The sequence below is a fragment of the Sinohyriopsis cumingii genome, chromosome 3, assembly GCF_028554795.1.
Source record: "Sinohyriopsis cumingii isolate HCF-2022 chromosome 3, ASM2855479v2, whole genome shotgun sequence".
Lineage (NCBI taxonomy): Eukaryota > Metazoa > Mollusca > Bivalvia > Unionida > Unionidae > Sinohyriopsis > Sinohyriopsis cumingii.
This window is the reverse complement of record NC_142963.1, coordinates 86696662-86717182: the sequence shown is the minus strand read 5'-3', so window position 1 is coordinate 86717182 and position 20521 is coordinate 86696662. Positions and strand designations below refer to the sequence as shown.

At 34.2% G+C, this 20521-nt stretch overlaps 1 protein-coding gene across 1 annotated transcript in view; it reads left to right on the top strand.

Moving 5' to 3' along the window:
- Positions 1 to 20521, top strand: part of LOC149803244 (E3 ubiquitin-protein ligase SMURF2-like) — a 149254-nt gene that overhangs the window by 2538 nt on the left and 126195 nt on the right. The window contains exon 2 of the mRNA XM_089952892.1: positions 12475 to 12513. Coding sequence (XP_089809018.1) covers positions 12475 to 12513 — 39 coding nt within the window. The remainder of the gene's footprint in view (positions 1 to 12474; positions 12514 to 20521) is intronic.

The window sequence follows — 20521 nt, the reverse complement described above, 5'->3', positions numbered from 1 at the left end:
CGTTAGAGTAAGACTGAATTTTGTCAATTCAAGGAAAGGCCTTATTCAAAACACTAAGCCAGGCATCACACACTTTCTTACGCTTTACTACTGTTCTAGCAACTCAGCACTCTTCTGAATCTCATTACAGTCTTCGTTAATTTGCCATTTAACCCCAAAATACTTACCCAAGTTTTGTTAATGGCATTTTGTCTAAGTCTTAATAATGTGTCTTGATTTCAAGGTCACATGCACTACTTATTGTACTACCCTAGGAAACAAATACAATAATGAAAGCAACATTTGTTAATTTGATGTACTCTTTTAATAACCACATGTACAACTCTGGGTCTTTCTACCTCTGAATTCAGTCATCGTAAATTCAGCATATTTTCCAACCATGTGGCAGGTAGTCGAAGCCTTTGAACTTGCCCTCCGTCTTTTGCGTTATGTTCTTTTGATGTACTCTTATGATGACAAAATGTACAAATAGGGGCCTTTCAGCCACTGAATTATATCATTATAAATATCAGTACAGTTAAAATGATCAGTTGATCAATACATTTTCACACTCAGCAGGTGGATGAAGCAGTACTGGCAAGCCTTTGAATTTGCCACCCGGCAGTTGCGTGCATACTAAGAACTCCTGATTTTTTGTATCCCAGATAAAAAGTTTGTGTCCAGATACGTGTGATTAAGTGTTTCCAAGACCTCTGATTGAAGACTGTGAATAGGCTGAAATGTTAGGTACCCTTCATTTTAATGCACACCATTATCAAGCAGCAACAATCAAACAAGAACTAGAGTCCGTTAAGACCAATCCACACAGACTCGTACTTCAGTTGGATTTTGCTGATAATTACACCACAGAAAACCAGATTAAAATCCTATCATCATATTGGGCTTAAAATCAGGTTTCTCTCTTTACTGTTTGTGCCTGGGAACAGAGACTGCCATTTTCTTGTGATTGTTTCTGATGGACTAACACATGACAAGTGTGTTGTCACTAAATTATGCCTTATGCATAACTGTATTTGGATTACGTGTTTTTGGTATATCCCCCTCCCAAAAATTTTAATAATTTGTTTTCTCATTTTTATTAACATCCCATTAATCCCACAGACCGTATTCTAGAAAAGACGGCATCTACGTAACTATGATACAAGAGTACACTTGTCTGAAGACTTGCATGCACTTTCCTAACAGTATTATGTTCTGTTTATAGCAGTTGACCTATCTCCAAGAAACATGCTGGTTTCTACTTTTGACCTCCGTTTCTATTTGTAGCAGCTGTTTGGCTTAGGAGAGAAATGACTGGTTTTCTCACTTTTAATCTTTGCTCGCAGATTCTTTGTTCTTATTCATATATGGTACAAAACCAGTCTGTAGCTATTGGCACTAAAAGTCAAGTCAGATTTTATTCTAATTGATGCATGTGGTAGAGCAAAAATATTTTTCATATAATTTCACAGATGGATTAGGAAAAGATGAAAAACAAATTAAGAGATGAATACATGAATAACACAATACAGCGTTCCATTCTGGGGCAGCTTCATGCCCCTTGCAGGCTGTGTGGAAAGCTTTTTAATATTGGCCCTGGTGGTAAAACAAAGAAACCTTGAATTAGCTCATTTTACTAACTCCAATACTAAGGTAACTTCTTTTTTTACAGCTAAACTTAATTGTGGACACGAATTTTATAAATGCAGAGGTGTTATCTACTGAGTTCTTAATAGAGCATGGACTACCCCTAGCGGTAGAAGACTACATTGGTCCTTTGTTCAAACAGATGTTTCCCAATTCCAAAATTGCAGAAGATATGCATGTCCAAGAACAAAATCATCTAATATTGTTAGGTGTTTAGCAGAAGACCACTTAAAATTGCAGAAGCCATGAAAATTGGGCTGTTTAGTATTACAACAGACAGGAGTAGTGATTATTACAAAAAGCTGTACCCAGTCTGTGTAAGAGACTTTGGCAGCGAAAAGGGCAAAGTCAGAGTGCTCTTTTTCCATTACCAGAATTAACAGTAGATTCCACTGGAGAAAACATTTTTATTATTTGCTTGATAATGCTTTGTATTTACCTAAGTTGGCAGAACTGTATGGGGTTTTCAGCTGATACTGCATCAGTGATGACTGGAATTCATAAAGGAGTTGCATTCTGTATTTTGAAAAATGTCTCCATCATTGTACATATCTGGTTGTCTGTCATATGATGCACCATGCTGCAGGAAAGGCTGCTGATAAATTAGAAGAACTCTTGAAGTATCAAGTTGGCACTTTACCTGACAATGTACTTATGTGGACAGAGTTGATTTTTTTGTCACCTTATTTCCCAGCTAAAAGACCCAATAACTGTAAGATATAAATTTCCTCTTCTTTGTCAGGTTATGAAAGGAATAATGGTTCTTTACCATTCTAATGCTGACTGTGAGAGATTGTTCAGTATTGTTAACAAAAATAAAACTGAATTCAGATCCAGGCACTGTAACCCAGCACTTAGTGCTCTGCTAGTGTGCAAAACATTCATAGTCTCAGCTGGTACAAAGTGTTTTGAAATGCAGTATGAGAGTCTGTTGATTTTTAAAACTCAAAGTGTTATATACGAAAACTTAAGCAATAATTGATGTTAAAAGTCCAGAGGGATAAATAAATCATTTGTACATATGCTTAATGAATTTGTATCATGTTATATGTGGATTACACTTTTTCTGCTTGGATTACTCTTTTTATCAACTTGGATTACACTTTTTCCTTGCCAGGGGTTGGCATGTATGTGTATGTATGGATGGATGCATGCATGCATGCATGTATGTATGATGTTAATGGCTATTTGATTAACATTTTCACTGTTTAATATTTTTATTGATATTTGTCGAAGGCATCCAGTTTAGTACATTTGACACTTTGGGTACCATGTCTTTGAAAAGTTGAATAATTTGCAGAGGATGTTTTAAGTTTGATATGACTGTCACTGCAACATTCAGGGGGTTTAATTACATTATAGAAAATATTAATCTTGTACAGTCTTTGCCAAGTTAATGTAAAAATGATACTAGTACAGTGTATATAACAATTTTCTGTAAAATTATGTTTTGCCATGATTTTTATTTTCTAAATTGGTGAATGTACTTCTATTCCCAAATATTGTAATTACATTACCAACATTTAAATTTATTATTTAATATTGCACAGATCTGTTAAGTTGTGAAAAGTTATAAACTACTTACATGTCATAATTGAACACATATATAGCCTACAACACAGTAATTGCTCAAACTATACATTCAGAGAACTTTTATGAATTTCAGCATGCCCCAATATCTTTATCCATTTTACATAATTCCGTTACCATAGTTATTAATTTTATTATAATCCAAAGTAATACACTGATGAAAATAAACAATGGTTTCCTGAATCAAGGCTTTAATAAGAAATATATATATATATATATATAAAATTACCTTTGCAAGATATTAGTTCTATGAGCAGAAACAGTATTTGATGCATTACTTTTTCCAAAATGTAATTCTGTCGCTGTAGAATTGCCCTTGTTTATGATGAATTTATATGCCGGAATGGAAGGCTTATGGTAGAGGAGACTGATAATAATGTGTTTGCAGGAGTGGACATGCCCCTAGGCAACCATCTTCGAGAGTCAGGTTGTCCAACTGATTTTTCTGGTTGCATGGAAAATGACTGCAGTTTCCCCCAAGATTGCCATAATCAACATTTTTCATTGCACAAAATACTTCTTACTCCCTATCTGTCCAACTATGGAAAGTGATACATGTTTATACACTTATTTAATTGGTTGAGATAGGGAAATAAAAGTGTCAAAAAACTATATCAGCTGTTGCATCAGAGATGAAAGATACCAATATTTGATACAGGTGTGTTGGAAAAAATTATACTTTTGCGAGTCCTGTTTCTGTATTATTCACCTTGAGGGACTTATTGTAAGGACTGTGATTATTTAATCAGATAATGATCACTGGTATCTGACACATAGTGTGTGTAGTCTCTTACTGATACAATTCACTTTAAAACTCAACTGCTCAAATATAGAATTATGTGGAGATTATTCAGGCTCCCTGCTTTGAGTACCAAGAGGAGGCTTTAATGATCAAATGTTTGTTGCTGGAAACAATATCAAATTCCATTTTTAATCTTTAGCAAGATCATTTCTTAACATTTTACAGTTGCATAGACAGGCTCTCATGTTGGGAAAAATGGTTGCCTGGCACATTTTAATTGTCCTGGGTATGCAGAACAAATTTCTCAATAGATGTGTACCCATGGGTTTCGACACTTAAAATTTTAGTGTGACCCATTTCTGACCTTTGGAAAAAATCAGCTTGTGTGATGCACATTGATTTGGGCTGGAAGATCAGTGTAAATCACCCCTTATTTGCCTCTGACTTAATTTTCTACTGAGTCAGTGCTTTTCATAAACATTATGTGTGCCAGTGATCAACATTTGTTGGACTACTGTTTACACATTATTGGCTAATAATGTTGCACCTATTTAAAATCTATGAACAGCATGGAGCTAACATGTCACTGATGCTAAGCTTAGGTGGGCATGATTGAATCAATGTTCATTCTTTTAAGATCGTCTTTGATGCTGGTGATAGTGTATGAGGGAATCAGTAATTACTTTATTGAATTAACTTCTGATCAAATATCAGCATTTGTTTGGTTTCCCATCAGATCAAAATCAGTTCACAAAACTGGAAAATATGACAGATTGTGTTTTATTGGCTTTTAATTTGCTTCATTTTGGCAAAACATAAAAAAAATTGGAATCAGTTGTGCTTTGATTGGACTAAATTTTTATCAAGTGTCAGCAATTGTTTGAGTGCCAAAAAATTAAACAAAACTGAGGAAACTATGGTGGCTTGTGAAGCCATTTATTCAAGATAAGTAGACAACATGAATTTGTTTTTACGGGCAATTTGTTTCAGTTTGCAAATTCTTTTAAAAATAGATATTTTAATTAATATATATGGAGTCTCAGAAATGATATGTAACTTGTAAGCATGAGGTTTCTAGTCAGAAACATTTTGAAGACAAAGGGAATTGTAAACTTGATCATGGGAAGTCAATGAAACTCCCCAGGATAGATAAAGGATAAAGGTCCATCAATTGAAAACTTTGATGCATAGAGGGTTGCTGGTATGTTTGTTGAGGAAAAATAGGAAATAATTAATGGACATGTTTTGACAGCTGACTTCAGGCTATACAGTACTATGTAACCAATTCTGATGTTGATCCTTGATAATGGTATGCCTTGTTCATGTTGATTGATGCATTAATTTTGTTTGCATTTTGATCAGACTGAATTAGTTATGATATAGAAATTAGATATCTGGTTCATATATAACTTACATAGTTGGATTGGTATATTTTTGCATTTAAAATTATTTGATGTGTTAAAAAATAATATTTTACAATGTTAAAAATATGAAGTATAAAATAATCTTGACCAAACACATTCATAAACACTTGTACAGAAATCAGTAATGGCCGTGTCTGTCTCAATATCTGATTGTTTGCATCTTACAAGTGTTTCTCTTTATTCAGCCTGAATTCATAAACAAAACATTTATTTCATGAATAATGAACAGTTCCATATATGAGCTTATGACTGTCAAAAACTTATGACCCTTGAGATTCTGTTTCAACACTTACATTTTGACTCTTCATATTTTGGGGTCAGGGATCAAATAACTCTGTAGTTTGAAATCTCTTGATTACCCAGCAAACAAAAGATTTTTCTACCCCAGCATATTATAATCTTTCATCTGTTCATTAAGTCTGTTGGGTAGATTGTGTAAAAGGTTAGTTTCTAATCATTTAAATTAACCAATATTGTTTTGGTTATTGTAAACCATGTACACATGTTGAAATTTTGTAAATGTTGCCTCCTTACAAAGCAACCTCCTCTTTAGCTTTAATTTTGTCGATGACAAGAACTGCTCACTATTTCATTTAGCAAATGACATGGAAGCATATATTTATATTACGCAGTATGTTTCATGTATATTACTACTTCATTAATAAACAGCAGATCACTCTTGCTCTCACAAAAGCCCATTTTAGTCATATTCATCCGGAGTGCCACCTTGTTATTTATAGCAATAATTCACCTTGTGTGAAATGGCTGATGGGTAGATATCTTCAGGTCAGTTGAAACTTTATCTGAGAGTGTATCTTCATTGCCATCCCATTCAGATGAGTAATGGACATCAGCCATGACAAATTGGGGGGTTCTGAGCATGTGACTGGCACAAACATTCGTATGAGGCCATTTTCTCTTTGGTGCGAAAGACGTCTCTTCCCTCCATGTGGCTTGAAAACATCAAAAAGTGCTGTAACCTTCTACTGACATTGTTCTAGGTGCATTGAGACGTCATACAGAGTTCATATAGTATCAGAATCAAGGAGACAGAGTGAGTCACATGCAAAGTTTATATAGTATCAGAATCAAGGAGACAGAGTGAGTCACATGCAAAGTTTATATAGTATCAGAATCAAGGAGACAGAGTGAGTCACATGCAAAGTTTATATAGTTATCAGAATCTGTTAGGTGCAGCGAGTCACATATGAAGTTCATATAGTATTAGAGTGTTGGGCACAGTGAGTCACAGAGTTCATATATTGGAAGCTGCACATTGAGTCACTTGCAGAGTTTATATATCAGAATCTATTAAGTGCAGTGAGTAGAGTTCACATGGTATCAGTATCCATTGTAAAGATAGAGTACTCTTTCAGGCAGGCTCGCAATGGTTGGAGATTTTACTTCAAGTTTACCACTTTGTCAGCAACATTGTGTTAGTTGAGGTAGTAAAACTTAATTTCAGCAGATCAGTTTATACTGTATATGGTAAAGATAACAGGTTAATTTGAGAAAGCTTGGTTTGTACTGTTGAAGGTCCTATTTAGTGAATAACACCTAGGGCTCATGCTTTAGTTGTGGTCTTTAAGAACACTGAAAAAGCTTAACGTATTATTTCAGTCTTTTAAATTTAGCTTGTTTGATTGTACATGCTTGCAAAAGTATATTAACAGTTTAGATTCAGATGCCTGCAGTTATGTTTGCAATGACTAACTTGCCCAGTCACCCTCATTACAGCACTCGGCCTATAGCTTTTTTGCTGGAAAATGCTTGGGAGTGAATAACTATACAGTATTTAATTGAAATGTAAACATTATTGCTCAGTTTATCTACTTTTTTAAAATGACATATCTACGAACTTAAATTCCCACAAATTTTCTAAACAAAATAATGAAATTTGTTACCCCAAAATTTAAAGTGTGTGACAGTATGTAATGCTGTAAAAGTGACTCAGTATTGCAGAAATTAATAAATCCGCCATCTGAGCCACCATGATCATTATCAACTTTCATTTTGGTGGGTCTCAAGTAATGGGATTTTAATTCTTTATGCTCATATAAACAACCCTGTCTAATATGTATTTCGGATACTTGAGTTTACATTTTTTTCTGACATGTATACTACTTTAGAATCAGCACTGTCTTTTGATTCATTCTTTCTTCATTTTCAATCAATGATCATCATTTGTGTTCTATTGATTGGTGGCCATGTTAATCAATTCAGTAATTTCTGTTGACCAACAAAACTAATCATCTTCTTTGACACTCATTATACTCTGTTTAGTACTGTATATACTCGTGTATAAGCCCATTTGCATAAAAGCCAACCCCAAAATTGAACAGGTATACACATTAAAAAGTGCATGACCCGCGTATAAGCTCACTTACAACTCTGAGGCATCTCAAGATGCACGAGGTAAGTTCTAAATGCATTTATTTAGGCAACTGGTATTAAAAAAAATTACATATATACTTATCTCGAGGTTGGCATGCATGATTATTAAAAAGAAATGGTATAAACTTGTTTGAAAGTAATTTATTTAATTTTCTGTTTTCTTATTGTTTTTGCCTAATTTAGATTTGTGTATAATTTGATCGAATAATGACAAAAATTTTGCAGTCACGAGTTCCTGTAACACTACCTCTCCCTTTTGACTTGATTATTGTTTATTTATGCATTATTGCATTGGACATTTTATATCAGTGCACTGGTAATTACGTTTTTACTTTGCTTTGAAATTGTAAATATCTAACTCATTAAAATATAATCCCAGTATGACATCACAACGAACAAACGATACGGTTCTATTCAGCACTCACAATTAAGCTGCTGAACGTATTTACATAATGGTGCCACCGCATGTACATTGTAGGTTTGATTATGCGCTGAATTAAGTACATCCCCTGGAGTCGAATCATGGGCACCATTGCACTCAACTTTTATGATATCTCCAAAATACAATAATAAAGTTTCGGAAATAATGCATTGAAAATTATGCTAATACTGTAAAAGGTGGCGCTCTTCAGTTTCGTATTTTGCATAAGGGTTAGGATTTTAAAGAAAAATAATTTCCCAGGCTTTCCTCACTGGTTATACTGGCCGTTTAAAAAAGTCCTTGTATATCTTAGGTATAATTCAAAAAACCTTTATTTCCCTTTATTTTGGTATATGATTGATGGGTGTAATTTGGGTTATAGAGTATACAGCTTGGCCTTACTCCAGATGTGCACCTTTCAAAAAAAAGTGCTCGCTCCACTTGGTCATTTTCACTTCCTGAACTTAAGAGATAAATTGTATTAAAAAAAAGAGCCAATAACTTTTTTTTTTTACATTTTATATATTTGGTAATTCATTCACTGCACTTTCAAAAGCTGGTATTATCTAGTCTGGCAAATATCATTTTCCCTATTTTAATAACTGCTATGGATAGTGTACTTTAAACTAATTCAGGCTGAATTTTTAGCACAAGGGAGCATTCTTTTTAGTTAGCAGTGTGTTTAAGTCATATATAATTTCCAAAAGTACAATATCCAAAGAAATATCATCCACATTACATTAATGTAGCATAGAGGTATGCCACCATTCTCTTCATTGTGCATGTTTTAAATGCAAACAGCTTCACCTTACATACGTCACTCTCTCAAAAGTACATATTAACTGGTGAGCGCCCCCAAAGCTGAGTTGTAGTTTGCTTTGATGTAAGCGATCTTACACCATACTGGTCAACTTTCATGCCTACCTCCCGATTTCATAATATCTTCCGAGTTTTGCAGAGAACTCCTGATAATTATATCTTCGATTTTCATTTCTTCTAAACAAGAAAAGTCCTGCATGTTCTTTCGTATCACCTGTGAATTATTGTTGTGACGAAATAATTATTTTAGTATAAAGAATTCGCTTTTTCACTAAATAGAATGTTATGTTTAAACATTATTCACGTAAATGAATGATTTTTTTTACCTCTACAATAATAAAAAAATAAAAAAATAAACCACAAAAAAACCAGCAACAATAAAATCGTCCACAATTTCAATCCCAAGAATGGTCACTACGAATGCTGTAACTCCATATGCTATAGCTCCATTCCCACATAAAAAACTTACACGAGTGAACACCTGGCATTTTTATACCATATATACCAGTGTTAAACGGGTATAGTTACCAGTCAAAATTCCCTCTTATCACAAGCCAGTTTCAATTTTTGAATGATTAACTGGCCTGTACTGTAGTTACAAAACGAAGAACAGATTCGCTGATTATCATCGTAGGAGACACCGAAACATCAAGCTTTCCATTGTGTGGAAAGTTAAGTTTGTTCAGCTAAAACACAAAACTAAAATTGATGTTGATCTTAGTTGATCTCTATGAGAATTTTAGTCTTTATTATTACCACTCTTCGTGAACATGTAAATTATGATGGTTATTTGCCTTGTACAAATAAACGTGCGTACCTTTTTAAAAATATTACTTCAGTTTGTAGGATCGCTTATATCAATGAGTAACTCGTATTAAGGACTAGCTGAAATGTTATTTGAAAGAATTCAATTTGGTCGAAACAGTTAATAAAGCAAAATCTGCCTCTATGTTTGGGAATAAGTAAGGATTTAAGTGATGCTATGCACGCTTTGCACTGTGTAAGTACTGTACATTATAGTTCAGCTTGATCTCCATGGTAAACTCAACCGGCCCGCGAATTATGAAGTCTGTATTTACCTTTATTTAACTTCGTGTTGGAGAAATCAGAAAATATGCACAAGCAAAATAATAACAAACTCAATCATAGTACTTTATAACAGTTTAATAATTGTTGGGTCACCGAAAGTTACTTTTTTTTTACATGCCAATGTCTTAAAAACTGTCAAGTTTACACATTGGCCCACGGATAAGCCTCCCCCCCTTCTTCCAGGTCTTTATTTTTTCCCTAAATTATTCAGCTTATACGCGAGTATATACCGTAAGTTTGGGATGTGCTAGATTCAGTCATCCTAAAGTATACGTTGTTGATCTTTAATCTTTATTTACTAGGGTCTTTTCATCAAGGGGTATCGTAGAGAGAAATTTCTAGTACCAAAGGTGAAAAATAAGGGTCATTGGTTCAAGGGTGCAGTCTAAAATGAACACTAAGAAAGAACCAACATTTCACCATCGTTGCTCGAGTTGACATGTCATCTTTTAAGCGTCCTGTCAGTATTAAATCAGAAGTATTGTATATAGGTTCTAATCTGCTGGTTCTTTATACCATTGTAGATCTGGACCTATAAAGTTTTTTAGTTGGACCTGTGTTATAAGTGAGTGTAAATGGTAGTTTGTTGATTTTCTGATCTTCTTCACAGACCTTGGGCCAGTTACTATTAAATGTAATTAATACACGTGCTTTTATTACTAAAGTATTAATTGACCTTCCTGTTACATTATTTATTCTTAAGACTCTGTCGTTCATATGATTTAAATATTCTAAATTGTTTATCTGGTATATTTCAAATATATGTAATATATTTAACTTTTAGTACAGTTTAAATTTATTTTGCCTATGTAAATATTTTTGACTGAACTACTGATTGATACAGTCACTAAATGACCACAGCAGTAATGATGAAATTACACATTGCATATGAAGCCAGTTCAGAAGTTTTAAAAAAAACATTGTGTAAAAAATGCCACCACATCACAACATGATCTTTTTGTCATTATTTTGAATTTTTTAGTTGTGAGCTTATGTTACTATTAATGGAATCATGTAATTAGAAAGTAATCTTCATTGAAGGATAATTTTGACTGTAATTGATATTAATTACTTCTAATCAGACAAATGTTTGCTGATTACAGTTACTTGTGATTATTTTGAAAATTGGGAAGCAATCAGATTATTGGTTACTACTACCCCTGGCTCAGACTAGGGCAAGAAAAACCCAAGTGACTTTTCTTTTGAAACAAAATTGGGAGTAGTGAATGTTATCATTAGCAATGTGCAGGAGAATTAAAAATTTTCATGTATGTGTGTGTGCTTGTGTAGATGTATATTGACAACATGAATTCATACAATTTTGTATCTTTCTGCCTATTCCCAGGTTTTGTTCATATTGCACTTGGCAGTTGTGGGCCATCTTTCACAAGTACAACCTTGATATAAGTGAATTTAGGATGTTAACATTGTCAATTTTTACATTTCTTTAAAATAGATGGTGGAGTAAGAATTTATTTGGGGCAAGTAAAACTTTGAGTACTTGACATGGAGGGCAAGTGGATTGTTAGCTATGTTTCAGCTCTAAGGGTTTGAAAATATTTTTCATTTACATGTAACACTGTATGTACTTTTTATTTGGTCTTGTAAATATTTTTTTCCATCTGAGTATTGTATGCATTTGAATATTTACATCATGGATTTATTATTAATCTAACTCCTCTATAAGTGCATAAGAAAAATCCTTTCCGATTGTTTTAGAAAGATATAAAGAAAAGAAAGAAGAGAAACTCTGTTCTAGATTGTTTCAGTAATTTAGCTTGTTGTAGAATATCTCTGCTGATACAGTTAATGTTTGTTTTGTGCAGTTTTGCATGTGAAGTATGCAGAAGGTTGGCAACTCCACTTGTCAATAGTTGAATTTGTATTTATTTATATTTTCTATACTACCATTCATAGTAATGGAAATAAGATAAATTGACAAGTAAACAATATTTTTTCTTCACTGAAGTACATGTACCAGAGAAAATTCTGTATGATCATTTGGTTTAGAAGTTTCAGTGTGTTTTTGTGTGATGTGTTATTTTAATGTGTTTATATGTAATATTGTATAGATTCAGATGTATTGAGAGACTTGTTAGAGAGTGTTTATTTCTTAAATTTTCTTAACCTTTCCATAATTTTGAAATGACTTCTTTGTAAAATATAACCCAGAATCTGTTTATTTGGAATATAGCCAAGTTTTCTTTCTTTTACAACGTTATACAATTATTAAAGTATACATGTGGCAGAGATACTGAAAAGTACTTGTATCAGTTATTAAAATATATATGTATTAATTTTGCAGATATTATATTATACATGTAGTAATAACACAAATATTAAAGTAAACATACATCAATTTTTTTCAGTACTTTGTGCAAAGAATCTATGCAAGAAGGATTTTTTCCGTAAGTATTTAGTGGAAAAATAAGTAAATTGTATAATATAATAAAAATATTTAGTGTACCATAATGATTGTATGTCTTGGGACACGAAAAAAATAATTATTTCTGTGTCCGAAGATTGATATGCATTTAAAAAGTATAGCATATGTGGTAAGAGTGAAACGATTCATCGGTATATCAGTGCATCGATACTTTGCTGTAACAATACATATTGATACAAGAGATGGAGAATCTATACAAAATGATAATTATTGTATGAACATTATTTTAGTCTTCAGCAGCCATGACTAATCATTTTATTAGTTTGCCTTGTTATTCTTTAAAATTTGAGATTCATCTAAAACAGAATCTGCAGTTACAGGCATTCATTTTCATTAGTAAAACTGAAAAAGACTATTGAGAATACTCGCCCATTGTCTACAAATTAATGCAAAGTGACATGGGTCATAATCTGCCCCCCAATTCCATGCTAATTATGTTAACCCAGCAGAATGTTCAGCATATACTATACATTCCAAATATGTTCCACATGTATAATGAAGTATTTTACTTATCTTTTGATAATCACTTTTTCATGAAGTTTCTGTGATGAGTTGTGACATGTTTACTTTGGTTGATTTGAAAGCTACACTTCTAGTGTGTTGAATGGTGAAATATGCTACATTAAATTCTCATTGGTGGTTATCGCTTGTTCTAGTCCAGGTAAACAGTAACCACCAATCAGAAATTAATGTAGCTTATTACCTGCATGACAAACAAGAAGTATTAGCAAAGTTATAGAGAAACTTTGCTCGCAGTCATTAATTGATACATAAAGAACTTTTGATTCTTGCAAAATTTGTATAAATTTGTGAACTTGGATAACAGTGATGTGTGAGAACACACGCAAATTAGTTGAAAGTCCCACTTATGATAATGAAGTATACAGTTTTTATTGCACCGTTCTTCTCACATCTGTTGTTTGGGAAGTGTTTACACATATGGGTTCTTCAAGCGTGTCATGATTGGTTGTTAAATAAAGTTTTATTGGCATATAGTGCCCATGAATAAACATTATTGTGGTGTAGTTTGAACCTTCCTTGAAGGAAGTTTTACATATACGCATTTAAAATACAGGCTGCCTAGAAAACCCAAAATGTCAGATTTCTGGCATGGTTCATTCGGTTTTGTTCTGCAGATACTGGCTAATGATGGTGATGATGACAATAATTTTTAAAGTTATGAACTGTATAGAATTATTGAAGCTGGGAAGTGTTGATGGAGATACCAGTGAGTTATTTTGAGCCTGAATATGGTGTTAAATATGAGCCATATGTACATGCAGAATGGAAAAAAATAGACGGCATGACTCCCTTTCAGTGGTATTTCAGAATTAAGCGTAGTAAAAGGGCAAAATACTGAGCCTAATAAAAATACAGGCAATTTAAAAGTACAATGCAATTTTCATTTTTTTTATCAATCAGCTCAGCCCAGTGGATTATATGCTGCAAACCATATATCTTTATCAGGGTTAAGAGTCATAAAGGGTTACAAAAATGAAATTAAGAAGTAGATATTTATTTGATGAATACCTCTGCTGACACAAGCAGACTATGACATTGATGAACTAAAACCCATAATACAACATTATTGAATGAATAAGAAATCTGTCATAGTAGTCGATACACTACTGATTCATCAAAGCTTCTGTTGGTAGATGTATCCAAAAAAATAAGATCTGAGCTCTGGAAATGATCAGTTTTCCAACATATTCAAGCTGACATTGCTAGCTATGTATATTGTCATACATGCCAAGTTTTCTGGAACCAAGTCAGGAAGATTGGGTCCAAATCAGGGAGATTAGCGTAACAACTATTTTTCTCATAAGTTTAAGTGCAAAAGTGCAGATCATACCAAAACTAAGTAAAATAACTATAATGAATAATAGTTACTGAACTTTATTGTTTTTGTTATAAGTTTTTTTCTTAATCTCATAAAAAATAATTTAAGATTCATCACAAGAATCACTGTGGTTCAAAATATAATGACACTGGAACCTCAAAAACTCAAACAAACTTAGTTTTTTTACAGCATGTGTTGGTTGGCTTTCAGTCTTGCTCCTTTTGCAGTGATACAAAAATCATTTGAAGGTCTGAGCTCAAAACAGTTACACATTGCATTTATCTTGCACGATATTAGTGATGACACAGTTTTTCCACATAATTTTGCGTGATGGTCTGTCTAGATCTTCTTCAACAGCGCTCAGTGTCTGCATTACTGTGTGGCAAGCTGAGTGCTGCCATAGAGGGCTTCACTGGATTTTGGAATCTGGGTTTCTTCAAGGGTGTGCAAACTCTGCTCATGTCTACCCAGAAGACATCCAGTGGTGTTTCTCCCAGAGTGAAACTGGGCAGGTTTGATGCTGGGGAGAGCTGTAAGTCCCTGAACTCATCTTCAGGTTGCTGTAACCAGTCTGTCACTCAGCTGAAGCACAGCTTCTGCTGAAATCTCAAATCTCCTTGCAGGATTCAGGTAAGCAAGGGCCTTCGTGGTCATTAAATGGAAACTTGGCTACCATCTTTGCTGTAAGTTCCTCATAGAAGGACCTCACACTCCTAAAGAAGGAGCTCAGCTGGGTTGGAGAAATGTTGTCTGGGTTGTTGTGAACGAAGCACCTGGCTTCCATACCCACTGCTAACAAAGAGTTGTCATGCTGGTTTACTGGTGACATAAAGTTGACCTCCGTAATGCTGGCTGATACAGTAATAACACTTGACTTCACAAACTTTCCCATGAATTTCCATAGCATTTGTTCCATCTCCACATGGAGGTATCCCACCATAGCATCATGAGCCTGGAACATGGTTTTAAAGTCATTCAGTGGTTCCATGATGTATAGAAGAAAGTGATATGTCAGTTTCATCTCAGGGTTTTTAAGGTTCTCTACAGATCTGTTCATTCTACTCCCCATCTTCACAGCTTCTTCATGGCTCTGGAAATAAGACTAAAGAGCTGGTCACTGTTGAAGGAAGCATGCAATACATTTCTGGAGTGACAAGAACATTGTGCTACAATGCTTGAACAGTTTGTACTCCTCAGTGTTGGTAAACTCTAGGAATTCTTTATACACCTCTACACTAGGAGCTGTAAGTGAAGTGATAGTAGATGTCAGCCGGAAGTTCTTCAACTGGGACAGCCAATTTCTTCAAACCAATACACAACAGGTACAGGCCAAATGGCAGATACACCCAAAGTTGATTACATTTGGTTGCTGTTTATGAACTCTGGAGAGGATTAAATTTTTCTTACCATTACATTTGCATTGTCACTGCTAAATCCTAGTAGGTTCTTCCATGGAATCTGTCTGTCTGTTAAGACTTCTTATAGACAGTTGAAAAGGTTTTTACCAGTTCCAATATTGCAGATGGGCAAAGCCAGGAATTTGGTTGACACTCTGTGAATGTCACTGTCAGACACCCTTACAAGAATTGCTAGGCACTTTTCATCACCACTATCATTTGACTCATCCATCATCACTGAGAAAGGGTTTTCCTTGCATAGTAAAGTTACTTGATTCTCATACATTGGGTCCAGTGCATTTTTAACAATGTTTGTTATCATAGTCCTTTGCAGCAAAATTAAACCTTACACAGTGCACTAAAATGATCAGCAACCAAGAATGGTAAATTATGCTCCACCATAAAGTTAGCAAAACAAAACCTCTGCTTTAGTGACACTGTCTACTGATGTTGGTGCAAACATTTGCATTACTGTAGGCACATTATGTGACAATTTTTTCAAGTGTCTTGTAAGATAATTTTTTCCCCCACTAGAAATGTTCAAATATGTGTTGCAAGCTGTGCATTACACAAAGCTTTCTCCCTTTTCGCTGTGCTTCACACATTTAAATTTGCCTATCCAACTTGCAAACATATTTGTTTATTTTGATGGCATATTTTCCACTGAATCTGTTAGCAGACATTTTGACATGGCACCAGAATTTTTTAAATAACCCCAGAAGTAGTTGTAGGAATATACATCAATTTTTGTTTGTTTGGTGATTCGCCTCCAGCAGAGCGCACTGCATACTATACAACAGCAAAGGTCGATGATAATCTGATTGTGATGTGTCTCCTTCCACTACCATATTGTTCCATGTGAACAAAAGTAGTTCAGAATATAATTTTCAATGGGGATGAGTTACATGTGAGGTTTATTTCTTGAATTGATGGAAAAGGCGTAGAACATTCCGATTGTAATAACTTGATTGACAGATTACGGTAGTTGTGAACAGCGTATTGAGTTAGGTATTTACATTTTTTTCAAGGTAGATAAAAACATAATTACTGGTGCCTTGATATAATATTCTAATGCAATGATGCTTAAACAATAATAAACTTAAGATACAAGGAATAGGTTACTGTTGTAAATGTTTACAGTAACTCGCTAATGCTCAACACTTGTCATTAATCAAATTAAACACATTTGAGCTAAAATAATAAGGAAACAGAAGAAAATTTAATATATTTATTGACTTTTCAAACAAATGTTGAAGGTATCCCAAGACTTATTGTACATGATAAACTTGATATAATTTTGTGTCCCTACATTTATAGGTCATAAAAGAATTACTTTTGAAAATAATGAAGAATGTCCCAAGACTTATCATGTCCTAAGACATACAGTCATTACAATAAGTTTAATTTAAAACTATAATACATTGATTCTTTAAGCTTCAAAAGACAACTGTGACAACAAAGTTGTTAATTTACTGTGTTACTGCATATTTTACATGTATGCAGACAAATCTGCTAAAAATGTACATGTATAAAGAATAGTCTTATGCGTTAAGATAATGCAAAATTAAAAACAAAATAGTAGCAGTAATACAGTACCTCACGCTATTGGCTTGCTTGTCATCCAGGATGCTATGACACTTTGCCTGAGCTCATAATTCAAACCTTCCAATATTTGGAATGTTCTAGAAATATATAACAGAGAGAACCAAGAACCAGTCTGACTATAGTGCCAGCTTCTCATGCGGGACACTGTTTTTCCTTTGAAACTTGTATGCTTAGTTGTGTGCAATTCGCTGTCAGAAATTTGCCATCATTTTCATATTGAAATATATTTTTCAGCAGATTATTCAAATTTTCCATTTTAATTGAGTGATTATCATTATTGGTTGTGAATTTGGTTCTCATGATAGTTTAGGGGATATTATTGCACCATGTTTGTCTAGTAGTTCTCTTCTCTGTTCATCCCCTTCCCTTGTATGCTGTTAGGGTATTTCCTTATGTGCTGTAGTTCAGAATTTCATTTACTACTGATATGGCATTTCAGGTTTGTATTTTTGCTTGTGGTAAGAATACTTTCCTTGGGAAAAATACAAACCAGTATTGCCAAAAGAAAAATAATAACTTTGTTTGGTTTCTGCATCTTTATTCTATTTGTTCATCAAATGTGGAATTTAATCATAACAATTATTAGCTGCCTATGTCCCAGAAATGTGTACCAGTAAAGGGAGAGTGAATTCCCTTTGTCCCCCAGTACTCTTCAGTGCTAAAGGAGTAAAGAGGCACTCTTCAGTTTTGTATTTTGCATAGGTTAGGATTTTAAAGAAAAAGAATTTCCCTGGCTTTCCTCACTGGTTATACTGGCTTTTTAAAAAAGACCTTGTATATCTTAGGTATAATTCAAAGAACCTTTAATTCCCTGTATTTTGATATATGATTGATGGGGATAATATGGGTTATAGAGTATACAGCTTGGCCTTACTTCAGATGTGCACCTTTCAAAAAAGTGCTAGCTCTACTTGGTCATTTTCACTTCCTGAACTTCAGAGGTAAATTGTATAAAAAAGAGCTGATAACTTTTTTTACATTTTATATATTTGGTAATTTATTCATTGCACTTTCAGAAGCTGGTATTGTCTAGTCAGGCAAAATTCATTTTTCCTATTTTAATAGCTGCTATGTATAGTGTACTTTAGACTAATTCAGGTATAATTCAAAGAACCTTTAATTCCCTATATTTTGATATATGATTGATGGGGGTAATATGGGTTATAGAGTATACCCATATTATCAGAGAGACACTGGGTCAGGAAATCCCATCTATGCAGGAGCAGGACGATGACAACCTTTTGGTTTTGTTGGACTTGACAATTTTGTGGAGGAACTACTGAGATGGTCCCCTTTCCCACCTCCAGGTCTGCCAATTCTTTCCACTTGTAGGTATAGGCAAAGGAAGACAAAGAGATCTGATCTTTTGGTAAGGCAGTAAACAGAGTATTTCACCTTTTTTCTCAGGATATGTGTCTCAAGTCTTCAGGTGTGGAGGACAAAAAAGAAACAAACAGCGGCCTACTTCCTAACAAGATCTCTTTTTACTCCCTCATTTGACCATGATATGGGAGCTTTCCTGCAAGGTTTTTGAAAGGCTGGGAATTTTCTAGACAATATAAAGCATATTGTGCTCTCCTTTTTGTTTCCACAACTGCTTGTTTCAGTGTCCTGTGTCCAGACTGGCATTGTAAGCACACACAGACACATGGGGTTTGCAAATGGGGTATTTTTTATAGGAACCTGGGCTTACCTTCCAGTGAAGATGCTGGAACTTGCAGGACATTCACTTGTAAAAATAGCCTCATGTACCTATCTTTTCTTGACAGCTTCTTTCATTCTTCTGGAGGAGGAATCTTTTTCAACACTAATGCTATATTGCTTGCTGAAGATAGTTGCCAAAACTTTTTAGGTGCTTTGTCAGTGTCCATGCTGCTATCATCAGAGCTGCTCCAAATCTGCAGGAACATTGCTCAGGACACATTGAATGTCCTACTGGATCACAGTAAGAATGTTCTTAGGGCTGCTGTATTGGAGGTGGAGAATGTTTGGTTGTCTCATTCTCTGGCATCTCAGGAACTGACATCTCAGCACTGCAGTGTCCCTTCTGGGAAACTTAAGAAAGACTCATCATATAAATTTATCATAGTGTTTACCTTTGTTTTCATAGTGCATGTAATAGACTGTTGTTAGCATTTTTGTCACTTTAAGAAAATTGAATACACAAAGAAGTGGGAATAATTTGTTTTCACATTCCTATATGTGTATGATTGTGTTGTCCAATGATCACAATGCAGGATGGCTTTATTCTACCTCGCACAAGTGAACTTCATTCTGACTCGTGAATGACATTGACCATCTCCTATGAGCATAGCATACACGCACTCTGCACCATAATCGCTAAATAAAGCAACTCTACTATCTGGTAAAGCATAAAACTGCCGATGCTTATTGGAGCACTCCATTATCAAATCTTTATTTTCGGAGATGAATAGTTTTGCATGTTGTCAAACTCTTCAGTTTCTGAGGTAAGTTAGTCTTGTTGGTTTTTTTGCTTGAAGTTCACAATCCCATAATATCTAAATATTAGTGATCTGTTTTAAAAAATCACTAGAACTTGTGAAGTTTGAGTTTTTTCAGGAAGTAACAAATGCTTTCCAGTTTCAGTTATTACTTGAACATTCTTTCACAGTAAGCAAGATAACCATTAATTTTAACACATTTACATACTTACAGGACCTGTTAGCATTTATATCATTGCACAATCTATATGCCATACATAATTTAGATGTCTTACTGGATCACAGTAAGAATGTTCTTAGGGCTGCTGTATTGGAGGTGGAGAATGTTTGGTTGTCTCATTCTCTGGCACCTCAGGAACTGACATCTCAGCACTGCAGTGTCCCTTCTGGACATTACCATTACTGTATCACTTTCAGTCACTGTTGTTTGAAAGTTAAAATGTGTGTAATATCATTGGATGTTTAAACATAATTTTTTCAGTGTAAACTGAACCTTTTATACTCTGTCTTAGGTTAAGGAAATTTTCAATGGGTGGTCTGCTTTTTGAAAGTTACAGCAGTATTCATAATATACCATTTTTGCTTCAAGCCACATTTTTCATTCAGAAATGTGAGACAAAGAGTCTATCAATGATTCAATATAGGATTGGAAACTTCCACTCTTGG